Raw genomic sequence first — 18771 nt, forward strand, 5'->3', positions numbered from 1 at the left:
TAGGAGAAATAGGAAAATGTAACTTCCCTTTATAGGTGAAGTTCTGCTTTAAGAACACAGAGCAGATTGTTTGCACCCCTTTTGTTAATGAACAGGATCTGCTTAATTTTCTCAGTGTAGAAAAATGGTGCAGATTGTACACTTGCTCCACTGTTATAAACCCCATTGAGTCTGAGCAGCCATCCCCAACTCAGAGAACCCCACAAAAGTATTCTTATATACACAACAGCTTATCTCCCAATGTTGCTACACTAATGTTCCTTAGCTTTAGCGCCTCTGAACTTTCACAAGAAATCATACCTTGCTCACCAGTTGTTCCATTCGTTGTATTTTGTAACTATATATTTTTTCTTAGTAATGCAAGTCTCTGAATGCATTTTTTTGCTAAAAGTTGCCATTATAAAATATGTTTGTCATGTCTAGCACCTCTGAAATGTCAAAAAAGCCACTTTTTTGTCTTTGAGACACTTTTCATCTAGCTTTGTTCTTGTAATATTACCAAATTCTATTTGTAATAAGTTCTTACCTTCAGGAAAGGCAAACGGTTCATATTTAACTTCTTTTTGTGTCCCTTGAGTAACCTAAAAATACACAAAGGACATTAAATAAAAAATATTGTCTAAATACAATAAGCATGTGCATTCCTTTATTCTTGGTGTGCTTTGTAAATTTCTTCTACATCTGTACAGGACTTTTCTGTAATAAAGAGGTCACTGCCATTCTCTCTCATTTTGCAGACACATTGTAGTGGGTGAACTTGCTGGGTCTGCAATCTACACAGGCTACGTGCACCTCATTGATTAGGTCACTACTTTTACAATGTGATATTTCAGTTCCCAATACAATATGGTGCATACAAAGCAGATTTATAGCTTTGTGACTATTGCGGAATATAAATATTGTGCCAGGAGCTCAGCTTTAACTTATTTATTTTTTAATATAACACCCTCCAAAATAATTGTATTTTAAGGTGGAGTGGTTACATCCAATTTGAATCATACTCTAGCTAATGCACACTAGACACAATGTATAACAGACTTCTTCCACATAACTGCCACAGCCATTACAAAGCTAAAATTATTGTACCACAGTCCCTTGAGGAATCATCTAATTTCAGCCTTGAGTGCTGGTTCACACTGCTGTGGCTTATCATGCGACTTGAGTTCAAAGAGTGTGACTCAGAAAATGTTCCTGCACTGACTTCTGTTAATGAAGTCGCACAGGAGGTTGGCTGTCGAAGCCAAGTAGATGTGGCGTGGCACTAAGGGAGTGAATGAAGACAACTACTGCAGTGAGGTTCTGTTATTACAATCTGTGAGCAATACTCAAACCAAACTTCGTACAACTAGTCATACGGAAATAGTCGATGACTAGACAAATGTTGTTCTAAAATACTTAAAGATTTTAATTTGCTTTTAAAACGTACATATTTGTAATGACTGGACTTTTCTGAACAAAAACCACATTCACTGTTGGAAATTTATTTGGTTGAGAAAAAATTTCCATTAAGCTTCCTCAAATTTCTTCATCACTGGTTGAAAATTATTGATTTGACTCCACTTAGAATTAGAAAAAAACCAAAAAAAAAAACAAAAAACAAAACGTTTTTACAAATGAAACATTTCAAAGACAAAAATCTACTAGAATATAGCCAGCTTAACCACTTGCCGACCGTTGCACGACGATTTACGTCGACAGAATGGCACGGGCAGGCATATGGGCGTACCTGTATGTTCCTGCCTTCCCGCGGGTGGGGGGCCCGATCGGGCCCCCTCCGGTGCCAGCGGCGGTCAGTATCCGTTCAGGAACGATCCGGGATGAGGGGGCGGCCATTCGTTCATGGCCACCCCCTCGCGATCGCTCCTGACGAATGGAAGTGAGGCGTGACATCACTTCCTCTCCTGTAATGTAAACACAGGCAGAGGAAGTGATGTAATCTCTCCTCCGTGTCGGTATTTTTCGTTCCGGCACCGAGGAGAGAGGATCGGTGAGTTGCACCAACACGACACTACACAGTAGAACATGCCAGGCACACTCTCACCCCCCCATCACCCCTGCCCCCCCAGTCACAGTGACACCAATTGCATTTATTTATTTATTTTGCATTGGTGTCATTTGTGACTGTAATAACTGTTAGGGCAGTTAGGGTTAGCCCCCTTTAGTTCTAAGGTACCCCCTAACCCCCCCCAATAAAGGTTTAACCCCGTGATCACCCCCTTGTCACTAAGGCTGGGTTCACATTGCAGCGGTTTATGAGAACGGATGTGATTCGCACCGCACTGCAGTGCAAATCACATCCGATCTCTGTGCGATTCGAGTTCAGCCATACAGTTCAGCCGTGCAAACTCGCACGGGACCCTTTTTTTGGTCCGCAGCAGAATCGGATCGCATGGTGTTCACACCATGCGATCCGAGTTTGCAGATCGCACTGCGATATGCGAACTGATCTGGGGGTGTCATTAACATTTCACTGACACTCCCAGCAGTTCGCATAGGGCAGTGTGAACTGCTGCCGGAAGGCATGCGATGCGGGAACCCGCCGCGGATTCGTGGCGTTCCCGCATCGCTCCAGTGTGAACCCAGCCTAATAAGCGATCGTTTTTCTGATCGCTGTATTAGTGTCACAGGTGACGCTAGTTAGGCAGGTAGGTATTTAGGTTCGCCGCAGCTTTTTATAGCGCCAGGGACCCCCATATACTACCGGATAAAGCCCCCTGATTGCCCCCTAGTTAACCCTTTCACCAGTGATCACCATATAACTGTTACAGGTGACGCTGGTTGGTTAGTTATTTTTTTATAGTTTCAGGGCACCCGCCATTTATTACCTAATAAAGGTTTAACCCCCTGATCACCCGGCGGGTGATATAAGTTTGAGGGTCAGATAAGGTCTGCGTCGCCCCAGGCAGCGTCAGGTTAGTGCCAGTACCGCTAACACCCACGCACAAAGCATACACCTCCCTTAGTAATATAGTATCAGATCTATATTGGCGTCGCCAGCAGTTTAGGTTTCCCAAAACGCATTGTTAGCGAGATCAGCCCAGATACCTGCTAGCACCTGCGTTTAGCCCCTCCGCCAAGCCCAGACCAGCCCACCCAAGTGCAGTATCGATCGATCACTGTCACTTACAAAACACAACACACATAACTGCAGCGTTTGCAGAGTAAGGCCTGATCCCTGCGATCGCTAACAGTTTTTCTTGTAGCGTTTTGATACAGTCGCTGACAGCCTAGGTGCTTTTTTACCTGTGAGTCTCACTAGTGTACCCCTAAATTTAGGGGTGTCTACTTTCCAAAATGGGGTCATTTGGGGGGGGGGGGGGGGGTTTGTGCCATCTTGGCATTTTATGGCCTTCAAAACTGTAATAGGTAGTGAGGAGTGAAGTCAAAAATTTACGCCCTTAGAAAGCCTGAAGGCGGTGCTTGGTTTCGGGGCCCCGTACGCGGCTAGGCTCCCAAAAAGTCCCACATATGTGGTATCCCCATACTCAGGAGAAGCAGCAGAACTTATTTTGGGGTGTCATTTCACATATGCCCATAGCATGTGTGAGAAATATATCATTTAGTGACAACTTTGTGAAAAAAAAAAAAAAAGTTTGTAATTTTCCCGCAACTTGTGCCAAATATAAAATATTCCATGGACTCAACATGCCTCTCAGCAAATAGCTTGGGGTGTCTACTTTCTAAAATGGGGTCATTTGTGGGGGTTTTGTGCCATCTTGGCATTTTATGGCCTTCAAAACCTGCCCTTAGAAATCCTGAAGGCGGTGCTTGGCTTTCGGGGCCCCGTACGCGGCTAGGCTTCCAAAAAGTCGACCACATGTGGTATCCCCGTACTCAGGAGAAGCAGCAGAATGTATTTTGGGGTACAATTCCACATATAACCATGGCATGTGTGAGCAATATATCATTTAGTGACAACTTTGTGTAAAAAAAATAAAAAAAATAAAAAATATTCAATGGGCTCAACATGCCTCTTATCAATTTCCTTAGGGTATCTACTTTCCAAAATGGGGTCATTTGGGGGGGGGTTTGTACTGCCCTGCCATTTTAGCACCTCAAGAAATGAGCTAGGCAGTCAAACTAAAAGCTGCGTAAATTCCAGAAAACGTACCTTAGTTTGTAGATGTGACAACTTTTGCGCAAACCAATAAATATACAGTTATTGACTTTTTTTTACCTAAGACATGTGGCTGAATACATTTTGGCCTAAATGTATGACTAAAATTGAGTTTATTGGATTTTTCTAATAACAAAAAGTAGAAAATATCATTTTTTTTCAAAATTTGCGGTCTTTTTACGTTTATATCGCAAAAAATAAAAATCGCAGAGTCAGTCAAATACCTTTAAAAGAAAGCTCTATTTGTGGGAAAAAAAGGACGCAAATTTTGTTTGGGTACAACATTGCATGACCGCGCAATTACCAGTTAAAGCAGCGCAGTGCCAAATTGTAAAAAGACCTCTGGTCATTGACCAGCAAAATGGTCCGGTCTGAAAGTGGTTAAAGAAGAACTCGAATAGTGAATAAACCTGTACAATAGCCCTCTATAATTAGTGAGGGAGGAGGCATCTCAGAAGCAGTATTGCCACTTCCTGTTAGCGTTTGTCACCACTTACTAAGACCACAAATCCCATCATGCCCTGGGATTTAGAGTTTAAATGTGTAGAAATGTGGGCAGTATTGTAGACCTGTGTTGGACGATTGAGACTCCTGGGTCCGATCAATGAAGAGGTGGTGTAATCACAGCATCGCTCCATTTACTAAGCACTGCAATGGGAAATCTACAAGACCAATTGCCAAGGGAATAGAGGGCACAGCAATCTAATCAACACTATATAAGGGGATCAGAGGGTTTTCCACAGAAAAAAGGGTGGATTACTGACTGCTAAGGGGACTGTGCTCTGTAACACCAAAAGGCATGGAAGCACCTGTATACATTATAGTATAACATTTCTACCCAGAGTTCAGCTTTAAGACTGAAATATAGCATCATGCTACATTACTAGACATCATTAATGCCTGCATACAACTCTAGACACACTGCTTATCGCAAAATTATTCATACTTCATAAAAATGAAGACACTGAACACATTACTTGAATATGTATAAAACGGCAATGAATAAATGTACTTACTTTTGGTACCGGCCCAGGTACTTTGTCTTCCAATTCTTTAAATTTGGAGCGGAATGGGACCATCTTTTCTTGAAGCTCTGGTGTGCAAAGCTCGTATATATCCAACATAAGAGGAAATTTAACATCCTGCAAATTAGAAATGTACTTGTTTTTTAGGGTAGAGTGTAATTTTCACTAAAGACCCAAACATTTTACAGGGTCAAAAATTAACAGGTGAACCAACTGGCATCTTGCTGTGTAAAGCTCCAGGAGTTTATGTCTTTCTAATTGGTTGTATAGCTCCAGGAACATGACAACCATATGTAAGGAGGATGACCCTCTTAAGCAACAGATCATCAGAAGCCAGACTTGATACCCAACAATATAATTATTTAATTATTATAGTTTCATTCTCATTTCAGTTTAATGGCATCAAAAGCAAAAAAGCAATTTTATTGGTGAATTTCAGATTTCTAATCGTAGTTCTAATCAGGGGCGGATCCAGAGTCTAGTCTCAGGGGGGCACTGCCAGAAAATAAGGTGTTGCTTACGGAATTGAATTGTAATGTATAATACAGTGTACAGAGGTCAGTAGTATGTAGGGCAATGTGCAGGGAACAGTAGAGCACATGCGGGGGAGGGGGGAATCGGGAAGGCATACACTGGGGAGGGGGAATCAGGATGGCATACACTGGGGAGGGGGAATCAGGATGGCATACACTGGGGAGGGGGAATCAGGAAGGCATACACTTACCTATAGGTATTGTAAATATCTCCTAAACGTGTACTGTTTAGGAGAGATTTACATTACACCTAGCCAGCGACATCACTGGCACATGCGCTCTGAAGGAATAGCCATCGGTGTCATTCCTTTTCAAGTCCAGCAGTATACAAAACACTTTAATGAATAGTGGGCATGCACATTTAAAAAGTGTACACCAATTTCCTATTATTGACAAATCTGCGTAAATAAATGTCAGCAATAAAAAACACAAACCTTAAGAACTTTGGCATTGACAGACTCCTTCTCTTTATAAAAGAATCGGACCATCTGGATAGTCATGTAGGCAGGTAATCGGCTTATTCTGGACTACAATGGAAAAAGCACAAATGAGACAAATGATCAGGTTCTGTTTACCATACAGCATCCAAAGCTTATTGGTTCAAGCTTGCACTGCAGTCACACACCCTGCTATACCTTAATGTCACTACTGAAATTAGCAATTATAAAATCAAAATTCTTGTGATGGAATGCAAGGTTATTAATTCCACCTAAACCCTCCATAAAATAAATTAGTGCCATTACCAATTTAGCAACCCAGATCCACCAACTCAAATTTCTTGTCAAGGAAGGTTGTAGGAGTTGCTGTACTTTGGTAAACAAGCCAGCGTATTAAATTAAAAAAACATTTTACATGAAGAAGGCATGTTTTAATATGTTGGCTGTATAAGACCAATATTCTAACTTGAATCAGCCTGTTCAGCTTTTAAAGTCTTGGTGCAATGCCATAGTGAGTGGCACCCTAACGCACTATACAGTAGCTGGCAAAGCAACTGCATTGCATCACACAGCACATGCCATATGATGTGATGCACTTAGTTTAAAACAAGGTTATGTGCATTTTAGGCGAGTTGGCAGCCCAATCACAATCAGCAGGCTGCTTGAACAGAACCCACATTAATATATAAAAAAAAAAAAAACCTGGTGTTAAAAGGCATACCACTTTTGTCAAGACACTACCTTGGAGATTGTGTTCAATTTTGCATAGTCTAATAATCTTCCAAAACATAAAAACACATTTTAAAGTAGGGTAATCTAATATTTGCACTCACAGTTTTGATATATAAAGCATTTCTTTGCAGTGATGGTGAATGTTTGGTGATTTCTTCTTGAAGGCGCTAGAAAAAGAAACAAACGCAGGTCAATGTCTGAACTGTTCTGCCATCTCCAAATTATGGTTTGCTTAGTTCATTTGTCAAAAAAAAAACTGATCAGGCAGACTCTATTGCTGAAGGGACATGTAATAAAATAAACCTACCTAGCATGTGGAAAACCGTATGGTTTTGGAGCTTTGGCACCTACAGGAGGACCCCCTGTGCTAGGACCCCTTTTCACCCAGTCTTTTGACCAGCAACGAGAGGGGAGTTTTGGACCCCGGTCTCTCCTTCTGACTAAACTCCATTGATTTGTTGTTCTGTTCATTTTTTTGTCCTCCCCCCCCCCCCCCCCCTCCTATTTTTTGATGGCTTGGTAATATTTTGTAGGACATTGGAGACAGTCACCGTTTTGGAGCAATTGTTGCCCTTTCTTCATCTGCTTTGGGCGCTATCTGCTTATACTTTTGCTCTGTTTAAGTGTATGCTGTATAACAATAGTCTATTATAATTAAGTATTGTATAAACTCTCAATGAATGCCCTGTAAAAAGTTCTTTGCTTGTTATTTTTAATTTTTTAAAATTTAAATTTGTTACTTATCAAAATAAATCTACCTACCTGCTTGCAGCCTTCATTAGCATATACAATGAGATGCGCATGTACAGCTCAGTTTACATTCCAGCCCAAATCCTGTGCGTCAGGATGACAAATCATAATCCAGAACCAGTCAATGAAGACCACATCCCGTCCAGAAGAAGCTGGTCAGATGCCAACTCCAGCAAGGGATATTAAGGAGAGGCAAGTATTGTGGACTTCAGTCCCAATTTAACTTGATCAGAATGCACTGGTCAGTGCTCCAGCTGACAGGCTGAATGAGCTGATTGGACCAAAATTTGCCAAAAGTCCTATTCGGGAGGAACTGCTCGTCAAATCCTCTCGAACAGGAACAGCCATAGATGGATCAAAATTTGGTCTGTACCTGCTGAACTGGCCACTTTTCAATCCATATATGGCCAGCTTTAGTCTGTGCTGCTTACATCCTAAAGACATTTGCTTGGAAATCATTCCCCTAAATGTCTATGAAGGCCCAGTGCTCAGGTGCATTCAACTGGAAGATTTGGTGCCAAGAATGAAAATATTATGGTGGGCTGTGGCTGAAAGATTCAAGTATGCAGCTGGGCCAGTGACGGTAGGTAGGCAGGCAAGGTAAGTGTAATTAAAGTATAATCACCCTTTAATGTAGGCAATATTAAACATTCACAATATCCTATCACGTTAACTGGTTAAAGTGAAATACGTTTTTGGCTCCTAAAAGGATATCTAAACACATATGTATTACTGCCCATTAAACAATATTTTTGCATCCCACTTAAAGCAATCATTAAGTGCATGCAAGCCAAACCATGGAGTTGGGAGGTAAAGATGGTACTGCAAGTTACTATTTTGACATGGTTAGTGCTGGTAAACAGAGCATACATAAAATATTACACACACACACACACACACTCTTTATATAAATAATACAGTGATTAAATTGTTCTCACCAGCTTGAGTCCAGTAAACAGATATTTTACTTCTTGGTTAATGAAACAGCTAAGCTGTAACTGAGTTTCTTTACTTTTTGTTACTTCTTCCTCTTCAGATTCTGTGCATTTCATGCTTTTGAAACCATTAAAGAAAACATCCACAAAAAAAAAAAAAAAAAAAGTGTGATTGAAATAAAGTGGCTTGTGTGAACTATGTGAAATTTGCTGTCATTTTACAAGGAGGCTGCAACTGTTCATCTTTTTAAAGCCATCTTTTTTAGACATGCGGTAGGAGGACAGCAGTGCTTTTCCTGTAGTGCTAGTGGAGACAGAGAATGCTGGAGGTGTGTGTGTGTGTGTGTGTGTGTGTGTGTGTGTGTGTGTGTGTGTGGGGCTGGGGTTGACGTCACTTCCAGGTTGTTGCTTAATGCTAAAAGCCCTGCAGATCTAGTACCGTGTGGTTTGACAGGCAAAAATGGAACCTGATCCTTAAAACCATAAGCTTGGATGATAGGTGTGCCTGAGCCACCTAAAGATGGTGAACTAGAAGCGGCCTTTATGGGGACCATCCAGGATGACAAAAATAAAAATAAAAAATCAGTCTGAAAGAATCAGTGGCAGAGGGATAGACTTGGGAAGAGAAGTCTGGATGGATGTGGTAAAAATCTCAGGAGCAGAGGGAAACAGGCTTCAGCCAATGGCCACATTAGTGGGCATGCTGCAAACAGCACCAAAGCTGTAAGTAGAGGGTGATCTGGAGACTTGGTACAGTGGGACTGTCCCCCCCCCCCCCCGTGTAGGGTAAGAAAACGTAAGACTCAGGGTATTGAGGCCTCATTTACTAACAAAACCTAGATAGCTGTGGCAAGTAAGAACAGGTGACCAAAGTCTGCCGGCGAGAAGCAGAAACAGAACAAAGATCAGTGTTCATTGTTGGTCTTTGCAAAGCAGCAGCAAGAAGATTCTTCTTTAATGCTGTAGAGTGGGAAATTGTCCTATAGTATCCCCCACTGTGAAATATTGCTGGAAATAGGAAATTGTAAAAAGGTAACCAGCAACCAAACTACAAAAAATACCTGTTGGTTGGCATGACAGGCCCATTCACAGGGACAGAGCAAGCGTTGAGGCAATGCCAGTGGCTCTAGAAAGTGATCAGTAGTTACATTTATTTTACCCTAGCTGGGTCTGAAAAGCTTCCTATGTGACACTCAGTGCCCGAAGGTCACTTACAGGCTTATCCCTGCAATGTCCAGTCCAGCAGGGTCCTGATTGGGCAATCCAAAAGCCAGGCTAAGGGGGGTCTGTCCCCAATACCTGCGATTGTGATGGTCAGTGGAAAGAATGGTCCTTACACTTGCGCTCCTTGGGAAGAATTACTTCCTTACAGATAGTTAAAAAGATCAATGGTGTCAGTGCGAACTTATCTGAGAGGCAGACATTTCCCAATGCTGAAGGAACACCTAGCAACCTCTGGAGGAACCCTAGTTAAGAATCACTGCTGTAGATGTATATCAACGTACCTGTGATTAGGCAACGCGCTTAGCTAATATACAGTTAGGTTCATATGCTTGGATACAGACAATGAGTTTTTTCAGTTATTTCCCAAAACATATTCAAGCTATAATTTTAGAATGACTGAGCTGAAAGTGCTCAGTCTCAGGTTAAATTTGAGTGCATGTATAGCCAAATCAGAGTAAGGGTTTAGGAATTGCAGCTCTGAAGAACAGCCATCCCTCTTTTTCAAGGGACCAAAAGAAATTGGAGAATGGAATCAAAAGCCGTTTCATGGACAGGTGTTGGCTACTCCTTTGTTATTTCTTCATCAGTTAAGCAGGTAAAAAGGTCTGGAGTTGATTCCAAGTGTGGTATTTGCATTTGGAATCTATTGCTGTGAACCCACATCACGCATTCAAAAGGAGCTGTCCATGCAAGTGAAACAGGCCATTGTAAGGCTTCAAAAACTAAACAAATCCTTCAGAGAGATAGCAGCAACATTAGGAGTGACCAAAACAGTTTGGTACATTATGAGGAAAGAACGCATTGGTGAGCTCAGCAACTTAAAAAGGCCTGGATGTCCACAGAAGACAACAGTGGTGGATGATTGCAGGATCCTCTCTGGTAAAGAAAAACCCATTCACAACATCCAGACAAGTGAAGAACACTCTCCAGGAGGTTGGCGTATAATTGTCAAAGTCTACAATCAAGAGAGGACTTCACGAGAGCAAATACAGCAGGTTCACCGCAAGGTGCAAACCATTCATAAGCCTGAAGAATAGAAAAGCCAAATTAGACTTTGGCCAAAAAATTAAAAAAAACACCACACCATCTAAAAGAGTCAGATCAGTTCTGGATAAAGCATACGTTGCATACGTTGGATGGATGAAACTAAGATTATTTTGTACCAGAATGACGGGAAGAAAATAAATTAAAAAAAAACAAAAAAACAAAAAAAAAAAACAAAAACAAAGTGTGGAGAAGGCTTGGAGCAACTCATGATCCAAAAGCACACATCTGTAAAACATGGTGGAGGCAGTGTAATGGCATGGGGCATGCATTGCTTCCATTGACACTCGGTCAATTGTGTTTATTGATGTGACAGAAGCAGCCAGATGAATTCTGCAGTGTTAGAGATATACAGCCAGCCCAGATTCAGCCAAATGCAGCAGAGTTGATTGGATGGAGCTTCACAATACAGATGGACAATGATCCAAGTCAATCACCTGATCTCAACCCAATTGAGCATTTCACTTTATGAATGCAAAACAAAAAGGCAGAAAGACCCACAAACAACAACTGAATACAGCTGTAGTTAGAGCCTGGCAAAGCATCAGAAAGGAGGAAACCCAGTGATTGGAAATGTCCATGGGCTCCAGACTGTCACTGCCAGTAAAAGATTCTCAAAAAAAATAAAATAAAAAAAATTATTAACATTTTATTTATGATCATTCATTTGTTCACTTACATTCGAGCCCCTGAAAATGGAGGAAATGAATATAAAAATGGTTGCAGGTCCTAAAAATTGTATTTGTGCCTTAAAGCTGAAAGTCTGCCCTTGAAATTAATTTGGATTGTTTCCTTTTCATTTTATTCTGGTGGCATACACAGAGCCAAAAGTATGAAAATTGTGCTGTGTCCAAATATATATGGACCCAACTATTACCAGACTGCAGAAAACATAAGGACAGTGCTGAAGATGTCTGACATTTTTGCCTCCAGCTTTTTGTGGAAAAAGCAGGAAGCCAGTAACACCAAAGCAGGAAATTATATATCTCTGTATTCTCTTCCCAGTGTATAGAATACCATTAGTCCATGCCTGAAAAGTTGTAATCTTTGGAATGAATTGGTTTATTTTTTGGGGACGGATTGCTTTTCACCTGCATTTTTTTTTTAAATGTAATTTGATGGGTATAGGACACACCCTGTATGCGCTGTGGCACAAGAATCTAAATGTCTGTGTATACTTACCTACACACCTTTGCATAGATCAGTGAATCAAACAATGTTTGCCATTTAACACTTGAATCTACATATTAAAAAAAGGATACGTTGACTCGAATTCTATGCCAAAAAATTGGTCAATAAAGCTTTTCTTCTTTGGTGCAGCAGCAGCAGCAGCTCCTGAGTTGGTCTACAAGAGATAAAATTGGTTATCTAGTGCTTGTGCTTTCACTCATTGCTTCATTCATCACAAACCATACTATGGGTTAATTTACTAAAGTCAAATTGTCCGTGCATTTCGCAAGTGCACTAATTTTCTCCAGAGCCAAGCCGTGTTCAGCGTACATCCCTTCGTCATCTGCAGCCCTGCTCTCGTCTCTCCCTCTCACCCCCTCCTCCTGCCTGTCAGCTATGCATCTGTGTCTCTGCTCTGCCCCGCTATTAGTAAAATAAAAATTCTAAAATGGTCCCTGCCAACCCCTCTATTATAGCCTGATATAGCACACTGCAGTATTCTCTTATAAAAAGGGAGCCTTGTAAATACCAGTTTAGCGTGATCTTCAGGCCGGTCACGTGACTCCCGGATGGTTTCCAGGACTACCGCAGGAGGGACCGAGTGGTCATGTGATCTCCCCGGTTGACATCAGAGGGAGATCTCTGACCCTCCTGCAGAAGCCATATATCAGAGGTATACAGCGGCCATAAGTCATATCACCGGCCCGAAGATCATTCTAAATTAGGTATTTACAAGCTTAGTTTTTTATAAAAGACTAAATGCAGTGTGCTATGCCAGGCTCTAATAGAGGGTCCGGCAGTGTTTGTTATACATGGGTTAACAAACACTTTAGTACCTGTTTAGATGGTCCTCTAAAAGAACAACTAGTGCACAAAAACAGTGTAAACACAGGCAGAGTCAAACTACTGTAAATTCTTCCAATGATAAACTGTGTAGATCAATAGATCACAACTAGGGTGCCAACTACATTGGCTCAAATATTTCAACATTTGAAGACTTCTGTCTGCTATTTAAGCAGAGAAAAGGCAGAACTGTACAGTTTATATAATTTTCTGGTGGTAAAGATACCCTCTACTAATCTGGTGTATTACTATTTGCTTTCTTAGAAAGACACATATAGGGGTTAAAGAGGCTGTAAAAGGTAAATAAAAAAAAAAAAAAAAAAAAAAAAAAAAACAAACACTTACCTACTCTGTGCAATAGAATTGCACAGATCGGGCGGGAAAATCTTCTTTTCGGGTGACCAACCAGCACTCCTGGCACATCCTCTCTGGCCAGTGGCCCCATGGGAATCAGCTTCCATGGGGGCACTCGTGTATGCTCACACTTAAGTCCCTCTGCTGCATCCATTGACACAGACAGCAGGATTCTGGCCCACCCCCCGCTTCCTCATCACTGGCTTGGATTGACAGCACTGGGAGTCAATGGCTCCTGGTGCCCCAGCAAAGCCAGTGAGACACGGATGTGAGGGTAGAAAAGATCTGCAGAAGTAAACTGGATTGAATGAGGTCTCAGGTAAATAAAAGGGGGCTGAGGGGTCAATGCTGACACCCAAAACATTTTTTTAACTTAAGGCAAAGAAGGCATTAAAAAAAGTTCGGACTTTACAACCCCCTTAAAAGTCCAATTGCAGCACCCTTACAGTGACTGCCAGTTGACAAGGATACAGGTAGCGTCTACCTTTCAAGCTATCCCTTAGGCAAATGACAAATAAGAACTTCTCTTGTCAGCAATCATTAGAAGCTTGGGGTGTGCTTCCAGTACTTACCTCCATGTCAGTGTCCCCTTCTATGGGCTCTAACTTCTGTTGTAGCACCCTCATTACTTGTACCCAACATTCATTGGCATCCTGAAAAGAAAGAAAAAGGATAACAATGGAATGGTCAAGTTTTTCACTCAGGTTGAGTTAAACGAATTAATCCACTTAGCAAGAGAAATACACTTGCATGAGTTTAGACACAATATAGACATGAAAGCAAGATGACCTGAGCAGCATAGACCCGAATGTCACACTTGGAACCCTTGATTATGCATGCTAAACAATTACCAGCTTGCCAGGCCACATTTCCAGCTCAATGGCTAAAATGTACTAAAAAGTAGAGAAGTGTCCGCTTCATATTCCATCATGACAAAATAAAAGCTTCATGTGGTTTTGCTGGCTTTAAAGCGGCTGTATATTTAGTCTCTATTTGGCAGGCCACAAGCTAAAGTGCTGGCTGTGTTGGTGTTCGCCACAAATATAAAAGCCTTATGGCTGTATACAACTTCTAATGAGGGCTTTAGGAATACCACACACACGTCTAATGATTACCTGCTGCAGGTACTGTCCCTGGTCACCTTTCTCTGCAAACTGTGGGAAGGCCATGTGCAAGAACTGGAGGAGGATGATAGGAGGGATACTGGAAGATGTCTTCTCCATAGATTCAAACAGATCTCTGAGGGCTGCAAAAACATGATGTACTTTAAAGTAACATGCAACACTAGCCATTCAAATCTTCACAGCCCTGGTACTGAAACATGAAGACTACAGAACAAAAGCCCACCACTAAAGAATGACATACAAGAGAATAAAAGATTGGTTTATAAAAATGCCTTTACATGTCCAGACAATCTTAAGCAGGGTATACATGGACTGGAAATCATCCCTTTAAGCAGGAACAGGGGAGTCTGCGCTTCCAGAATACAATAGCACGGTGCTCTGTGATCCCAGTATCATGGGTGCATCCAGTAGTAAATGCTCATTTTTTTTTTTATATTTTAGATAAATAAAAGAATCAGAGATGCAAAGTGTTTTCTGACTGGACGAAGTGGAGAGGCGTGGCAGCAACTTCACTCTCCACTTTGTCCAGAGAACACTTTGGAATCTTCCACAAAATATTCTCTGAATGGCGCTGCGCCAAGTAGTCGACTTCCTGAGTTCAAAATGCAGCAGGGAAGCCGTTCAGCACAGGATCTGAAAGCAAGTGGAGGTCACTGGAGTAGTGGTGTCTGTCAGCAATTTCCAACATCCAGGAGGATCAGCCAGGCTTCCTATATGCATAGTTATATATACAAACACATACATACACACACTTTAAAAACAAAAAGAAGTTTACAGAACACTGTAGTTTCCCTTTAATTATAAATGCACAAACCTGCAGTAATATACTGAGCAGAAGCCATTTCACCAGAAGCTCTCAAGGCACCTGCATAGCTGGGGGGGGGGGGGGGTAGGGAAGAGACGAAGGAAAAAAAAAAAATAAAAAAAAAATAAAACACACCATATAAATATTGTTGCAAATAAAACAAAAAATGACCCAATAGTACAATATTTTACCATCTACACCAAGTTTAGTCAAAAAGCCAAAGGATACCTCCGCTATATAATATAGCATCGCAGCAAATAAATATCAGGCAACCAATTCAAACCCAGCAACCAAAAAGCCTACCTAAGGCATATTGACTATACTTGCGGTGACAGTCTAAAAAGAAGCTTTTTGCACGCACTATAAAATCTAGGTTTTGGAGTCCAATAAGGGACACAGAAAGTGGGTATTCCCCTTTGGGTTTTACTGCTGTCTACAGGAGGACTAGACACTGGGAAAAAAAATGCAGGGATGGTGAAGAGTGGCGAGTGAAGGTTGCACACACAGCACTGCTCGGGACCGAGCCCGTACGAGTGCCCTCATAGCATGCGGCTCAGGAGTCAGGAACACCACAGAAGACAAGGATTAGGGCTGCTCTGTGCAGAACGAATGAACATGGGGCTGGTGGCTATCCTGGTAAGGTCTACAGTGTTTTTGAGCAGTGCCCAATCCTCCCGTAGTCGGCAGGAAAACCTTAAGGTGAATATTCCCTTCCCCCCCCCCCCAATGGACAAGAAAGAAATTAAACTTACATTAACACTAATGGGATGTTTCTCTGTCACCCAAAATATATAAGAAAAAAAAAAAAGACAAAAAAGGAGCAACTTACTAAAAGGCAAAACAATTGTGCACTCTGCAAGTGCAGCTGCTCTCATTTTCACTGGAGCTTTGCTTTATAAATACCAGATGCAAGAAAACAAAATGCTGTTTTTGTTTGCACATGATTGAATGATAGAAATCAGCAAAGCTTCACAACAATCACTGACTGGTTTAAACCCCTTCAGTATCAGCCATTGCTGGTGTTTTGGGGAGGAGGGGGTTCCCCCCGCACTTAAAGATTGCTTAAACCCCCTAAAAATTATGCATTTTTGTGATACTTGCACAATTTTAGGTCACATGACCGTTTATCAAGCCCAAAAATGTTAAAGTTACATTTATGGGCACTCAAACACAATATACTAACCAAGTTTTTGGTAGCATAACAAGAGACGAGGTTGTGCTGCGTAAATAGATAACATGTCAAGCCTTAAAAGTAGAACTATAGGCAACACTTTTCATTTTGGATAGAGTAAGGCAGTTTATTTTTTGCCATCTGGGTCCCATTGGGGAGATCTCCCTTCACTTCCTGGCAATTGGCAAGACAGAAAGTGGGGAAATCCAATCAAATTAAAGCGCTGCCAGAAAAAAAATAAAAAAATAAATAAATAAATAAATAAAAAACACACAGCACAATGCTTGTGCTGCATAATTGGGCCCCCTGTATCACCTGAAAATGCCTGGCTGATCCTGCCTGGTTCTGCATTCTACTCTGTAAAAAGGACCATGGTTTATCATGGCTGCTGAAACCCCGACACCGTGGTCATTTTACGTGCCTCCATCATCCATAGCTCTTCTGTCCTGCTCCCCCGCCCCGTGCAAACAGAACACACCTAGGGAACACACTTACTTAGGGAACACACTTACTTAGGGAACACACTTACTTAGGGAACACACTTACTTAGGGAACACACTTACTTAGGGAACACACTTACTTAGGGAACACACTTACTTAGGGAACACACTTACTTAGGGAACACACTTAACCCCTTAATTGCCACCCCCCCCCCCCAGTGTTAACCCCTTCCCTGCCATTTTTACATTGATCAGTGCATTTTTATAGCACTGATCAAAGTAATAATGTCACTGGTCCCCAAAAAGTGTAATTTGGGGTCAGATTTGTCCACTGCAATCCCCGAAAAAATAAATCACAGATCGCCGCCATTAGCAGTAAAAAAATAAAAATAAAAGTCCCTAAATCTATCCCATAGTTTGTAGACACGATAACTTCTGCACAAACCAATCAATGAACAACTATGGTTATTATTTTACCAGAAATATGTAGAAGAATTAAAATTTATATATCTCTGATGTCCGCAGAAGATTTTTGGCCCCTCCCGTACTGTCAGATGGGGAGAGGGGGCTGGTCACGTGAGCGCTGAGAGGCGCTCTGAAAACAAGTAAAGACTGCAAATTTTTTATTTTTTTTTAACACACACAGGATTAGGAAACACAATGGCTTATATGAAGATATGACTTTGGCTTAACCACTTTAAGGAAATTCCTTGGGGACCCCCCATGTCACCAGAACCGGTGTCCCATTTGGAAGATTTCCCCTCTGTTCGTTTTCTGGGGGCAGCCAAAAATTTGGGGTTTTATATAACTTTATAAGGGGTTATATCGTGCAATAAACATATACAGCAGGAACAAATCAGATCTCCACAGTGCAAAAAATGTATATAAAACAAGTTGCGCTCATATACACAGTGTGCGTGATCAAAAAAAATAAAATGAAAGTGCAAAACCAAGTCAAGACTCTGCATAAAAATAAATGGGGGGAGAAGAGAGAAAAAATAAAATAAAAAAAAACCCCACACACAAAACATTGGGGTCGATTTACTAAAGGCAAATTCACTTTGCACTACAAGTGCAGTCACTGTAGATCTGAAATGAGGGGAAGCTGTGATGATTTCTATCATCCAATCATGTACAAGCAAAAATGCTGTTTTATTTTTTATTTTTTTTCTGAGGGGGGCATGTCCCCCCTCAGAATAACAAGAGTGATGGATGTTACAGTTGATGATAATAAGTGATAGTAATACAAGATTAGCTGCTTTGATGTGGGGCAGATTTCATGCTTAGAAAATACTATAGCGAGCTTTCATACATTGACAGATTGCCACAATATTTACAGATATAATAACTTCACTTGGTGAAAACGTGCGCCCCCTCCATTTTTTAGACGCGATTTCAAATTTTCAAGTTGGATATTGAGGACTTCCAGCCACTGTCGGAGAGCTCCGGTGACAAGGAGGACCTATAGACCTTGCAGAAGTCTGCTGGCATATATGACCTTGCTCTTTAGGGGGGTCCACCAGTTCCGGTAAGAGTCCCCACGTATCAAGTGGGTTTTTTCTATTCAAGATACCCCCATCTCCTTGGTGAAGAGGGAAGTGACCTGGAGTTCATCACCTCATCTCACACTGTGGAATCCTTTATGTATGGACTCAATATGTTTTTTTCCATTTCTTTTTATGCAGTCTTTACTTATATACTTATATTTGTGCTGCACTTGCACTTTAATAATTTTTTCAGTATATGGGCACAACTTATCAAATCGTGAACCAAATGTTTCCTATCTGATAGCGCTTTGGTATTACAGGATCTATTGAGGCATCAGGCATCTATTAGACCCCTGATGTCTCACCAGCCTTCCACTGAAGTGAATGAATCACAGATCACACACTACCAGAGGACCATGGAAGTGATACAGTGGCTGTAGAGTTGACAGATCTTTTACCTGAGAGCTGACTCAAATTAATGCATACATACTCCCCCCTGCTGCCAATCTAGGATATACATTAGTGGCAGCAAAAGGGTTAAATCGTCAAAGGATGCTCATCCATTTCATTTATGTAAGCT

At 41.3% G+C, this 18771-nt stretch overlaps 1 protein-coding gene across 2 annotated transcripts in view; it reads right to left on the reverse strand.

The window, feature by feature from the left end:
• The window catches only part of USP14 (ubiquitin specific peptidase 14), a 46853-nt gene that overhangs the window by 3488 nt on the left and 24594 nt on the right, over nt 1-18771 (reverse strand). For both annotated transcript variants that reach the window (XM_077492549.1, XM_077492550.1), the window contains 9 exons: nt 15103-15161; nt 14280-14410; nt 13737-13817; nt 12060-12142; nt 8533-8647; nt 6946-7011; nt 6110-6202; nt 5134-5259; nt 527-581 (listed from right to left, as the gene is read on the reverse strand). In XM_077492549.1, coding sequence (XP_077348675.1) covers nt 527-581; nt 5134-5259; nt 6110-6202; nt 6946-7011; nt 8533-8647; nt 12060-12142; nt 13737-13817; nt 14280-14410; nt 15103-15161 — 809 coding nt within the window. The remainder of the gene's footprint in view (nt 1-526; nt 582-5133; nt 5260-6109; nt 6203-6945; nt 7012-8532; nt 8648-12059; nt 12143-13736; nt 13818-14279; nt 14411-15102; nt 15162-18771) is intronic.

The sequence above is a fragment of the Lithobates pipiens genome, unplaced genomic scaffold (genome assembly GCF_037356315.1).
Source record: "Lithobates pipiens isolate NorthernLeopardFrog02 unplaced genomic scaffold, aLitPip1_a1.2 Scaffold_19, whole genome shotgun sequence".
Lineage (NCBI taxonomy): Eukaryota > Metazoa > Chordata > Amphibia > Anura > Ranidae > Lithobates > Lithobates pipiens.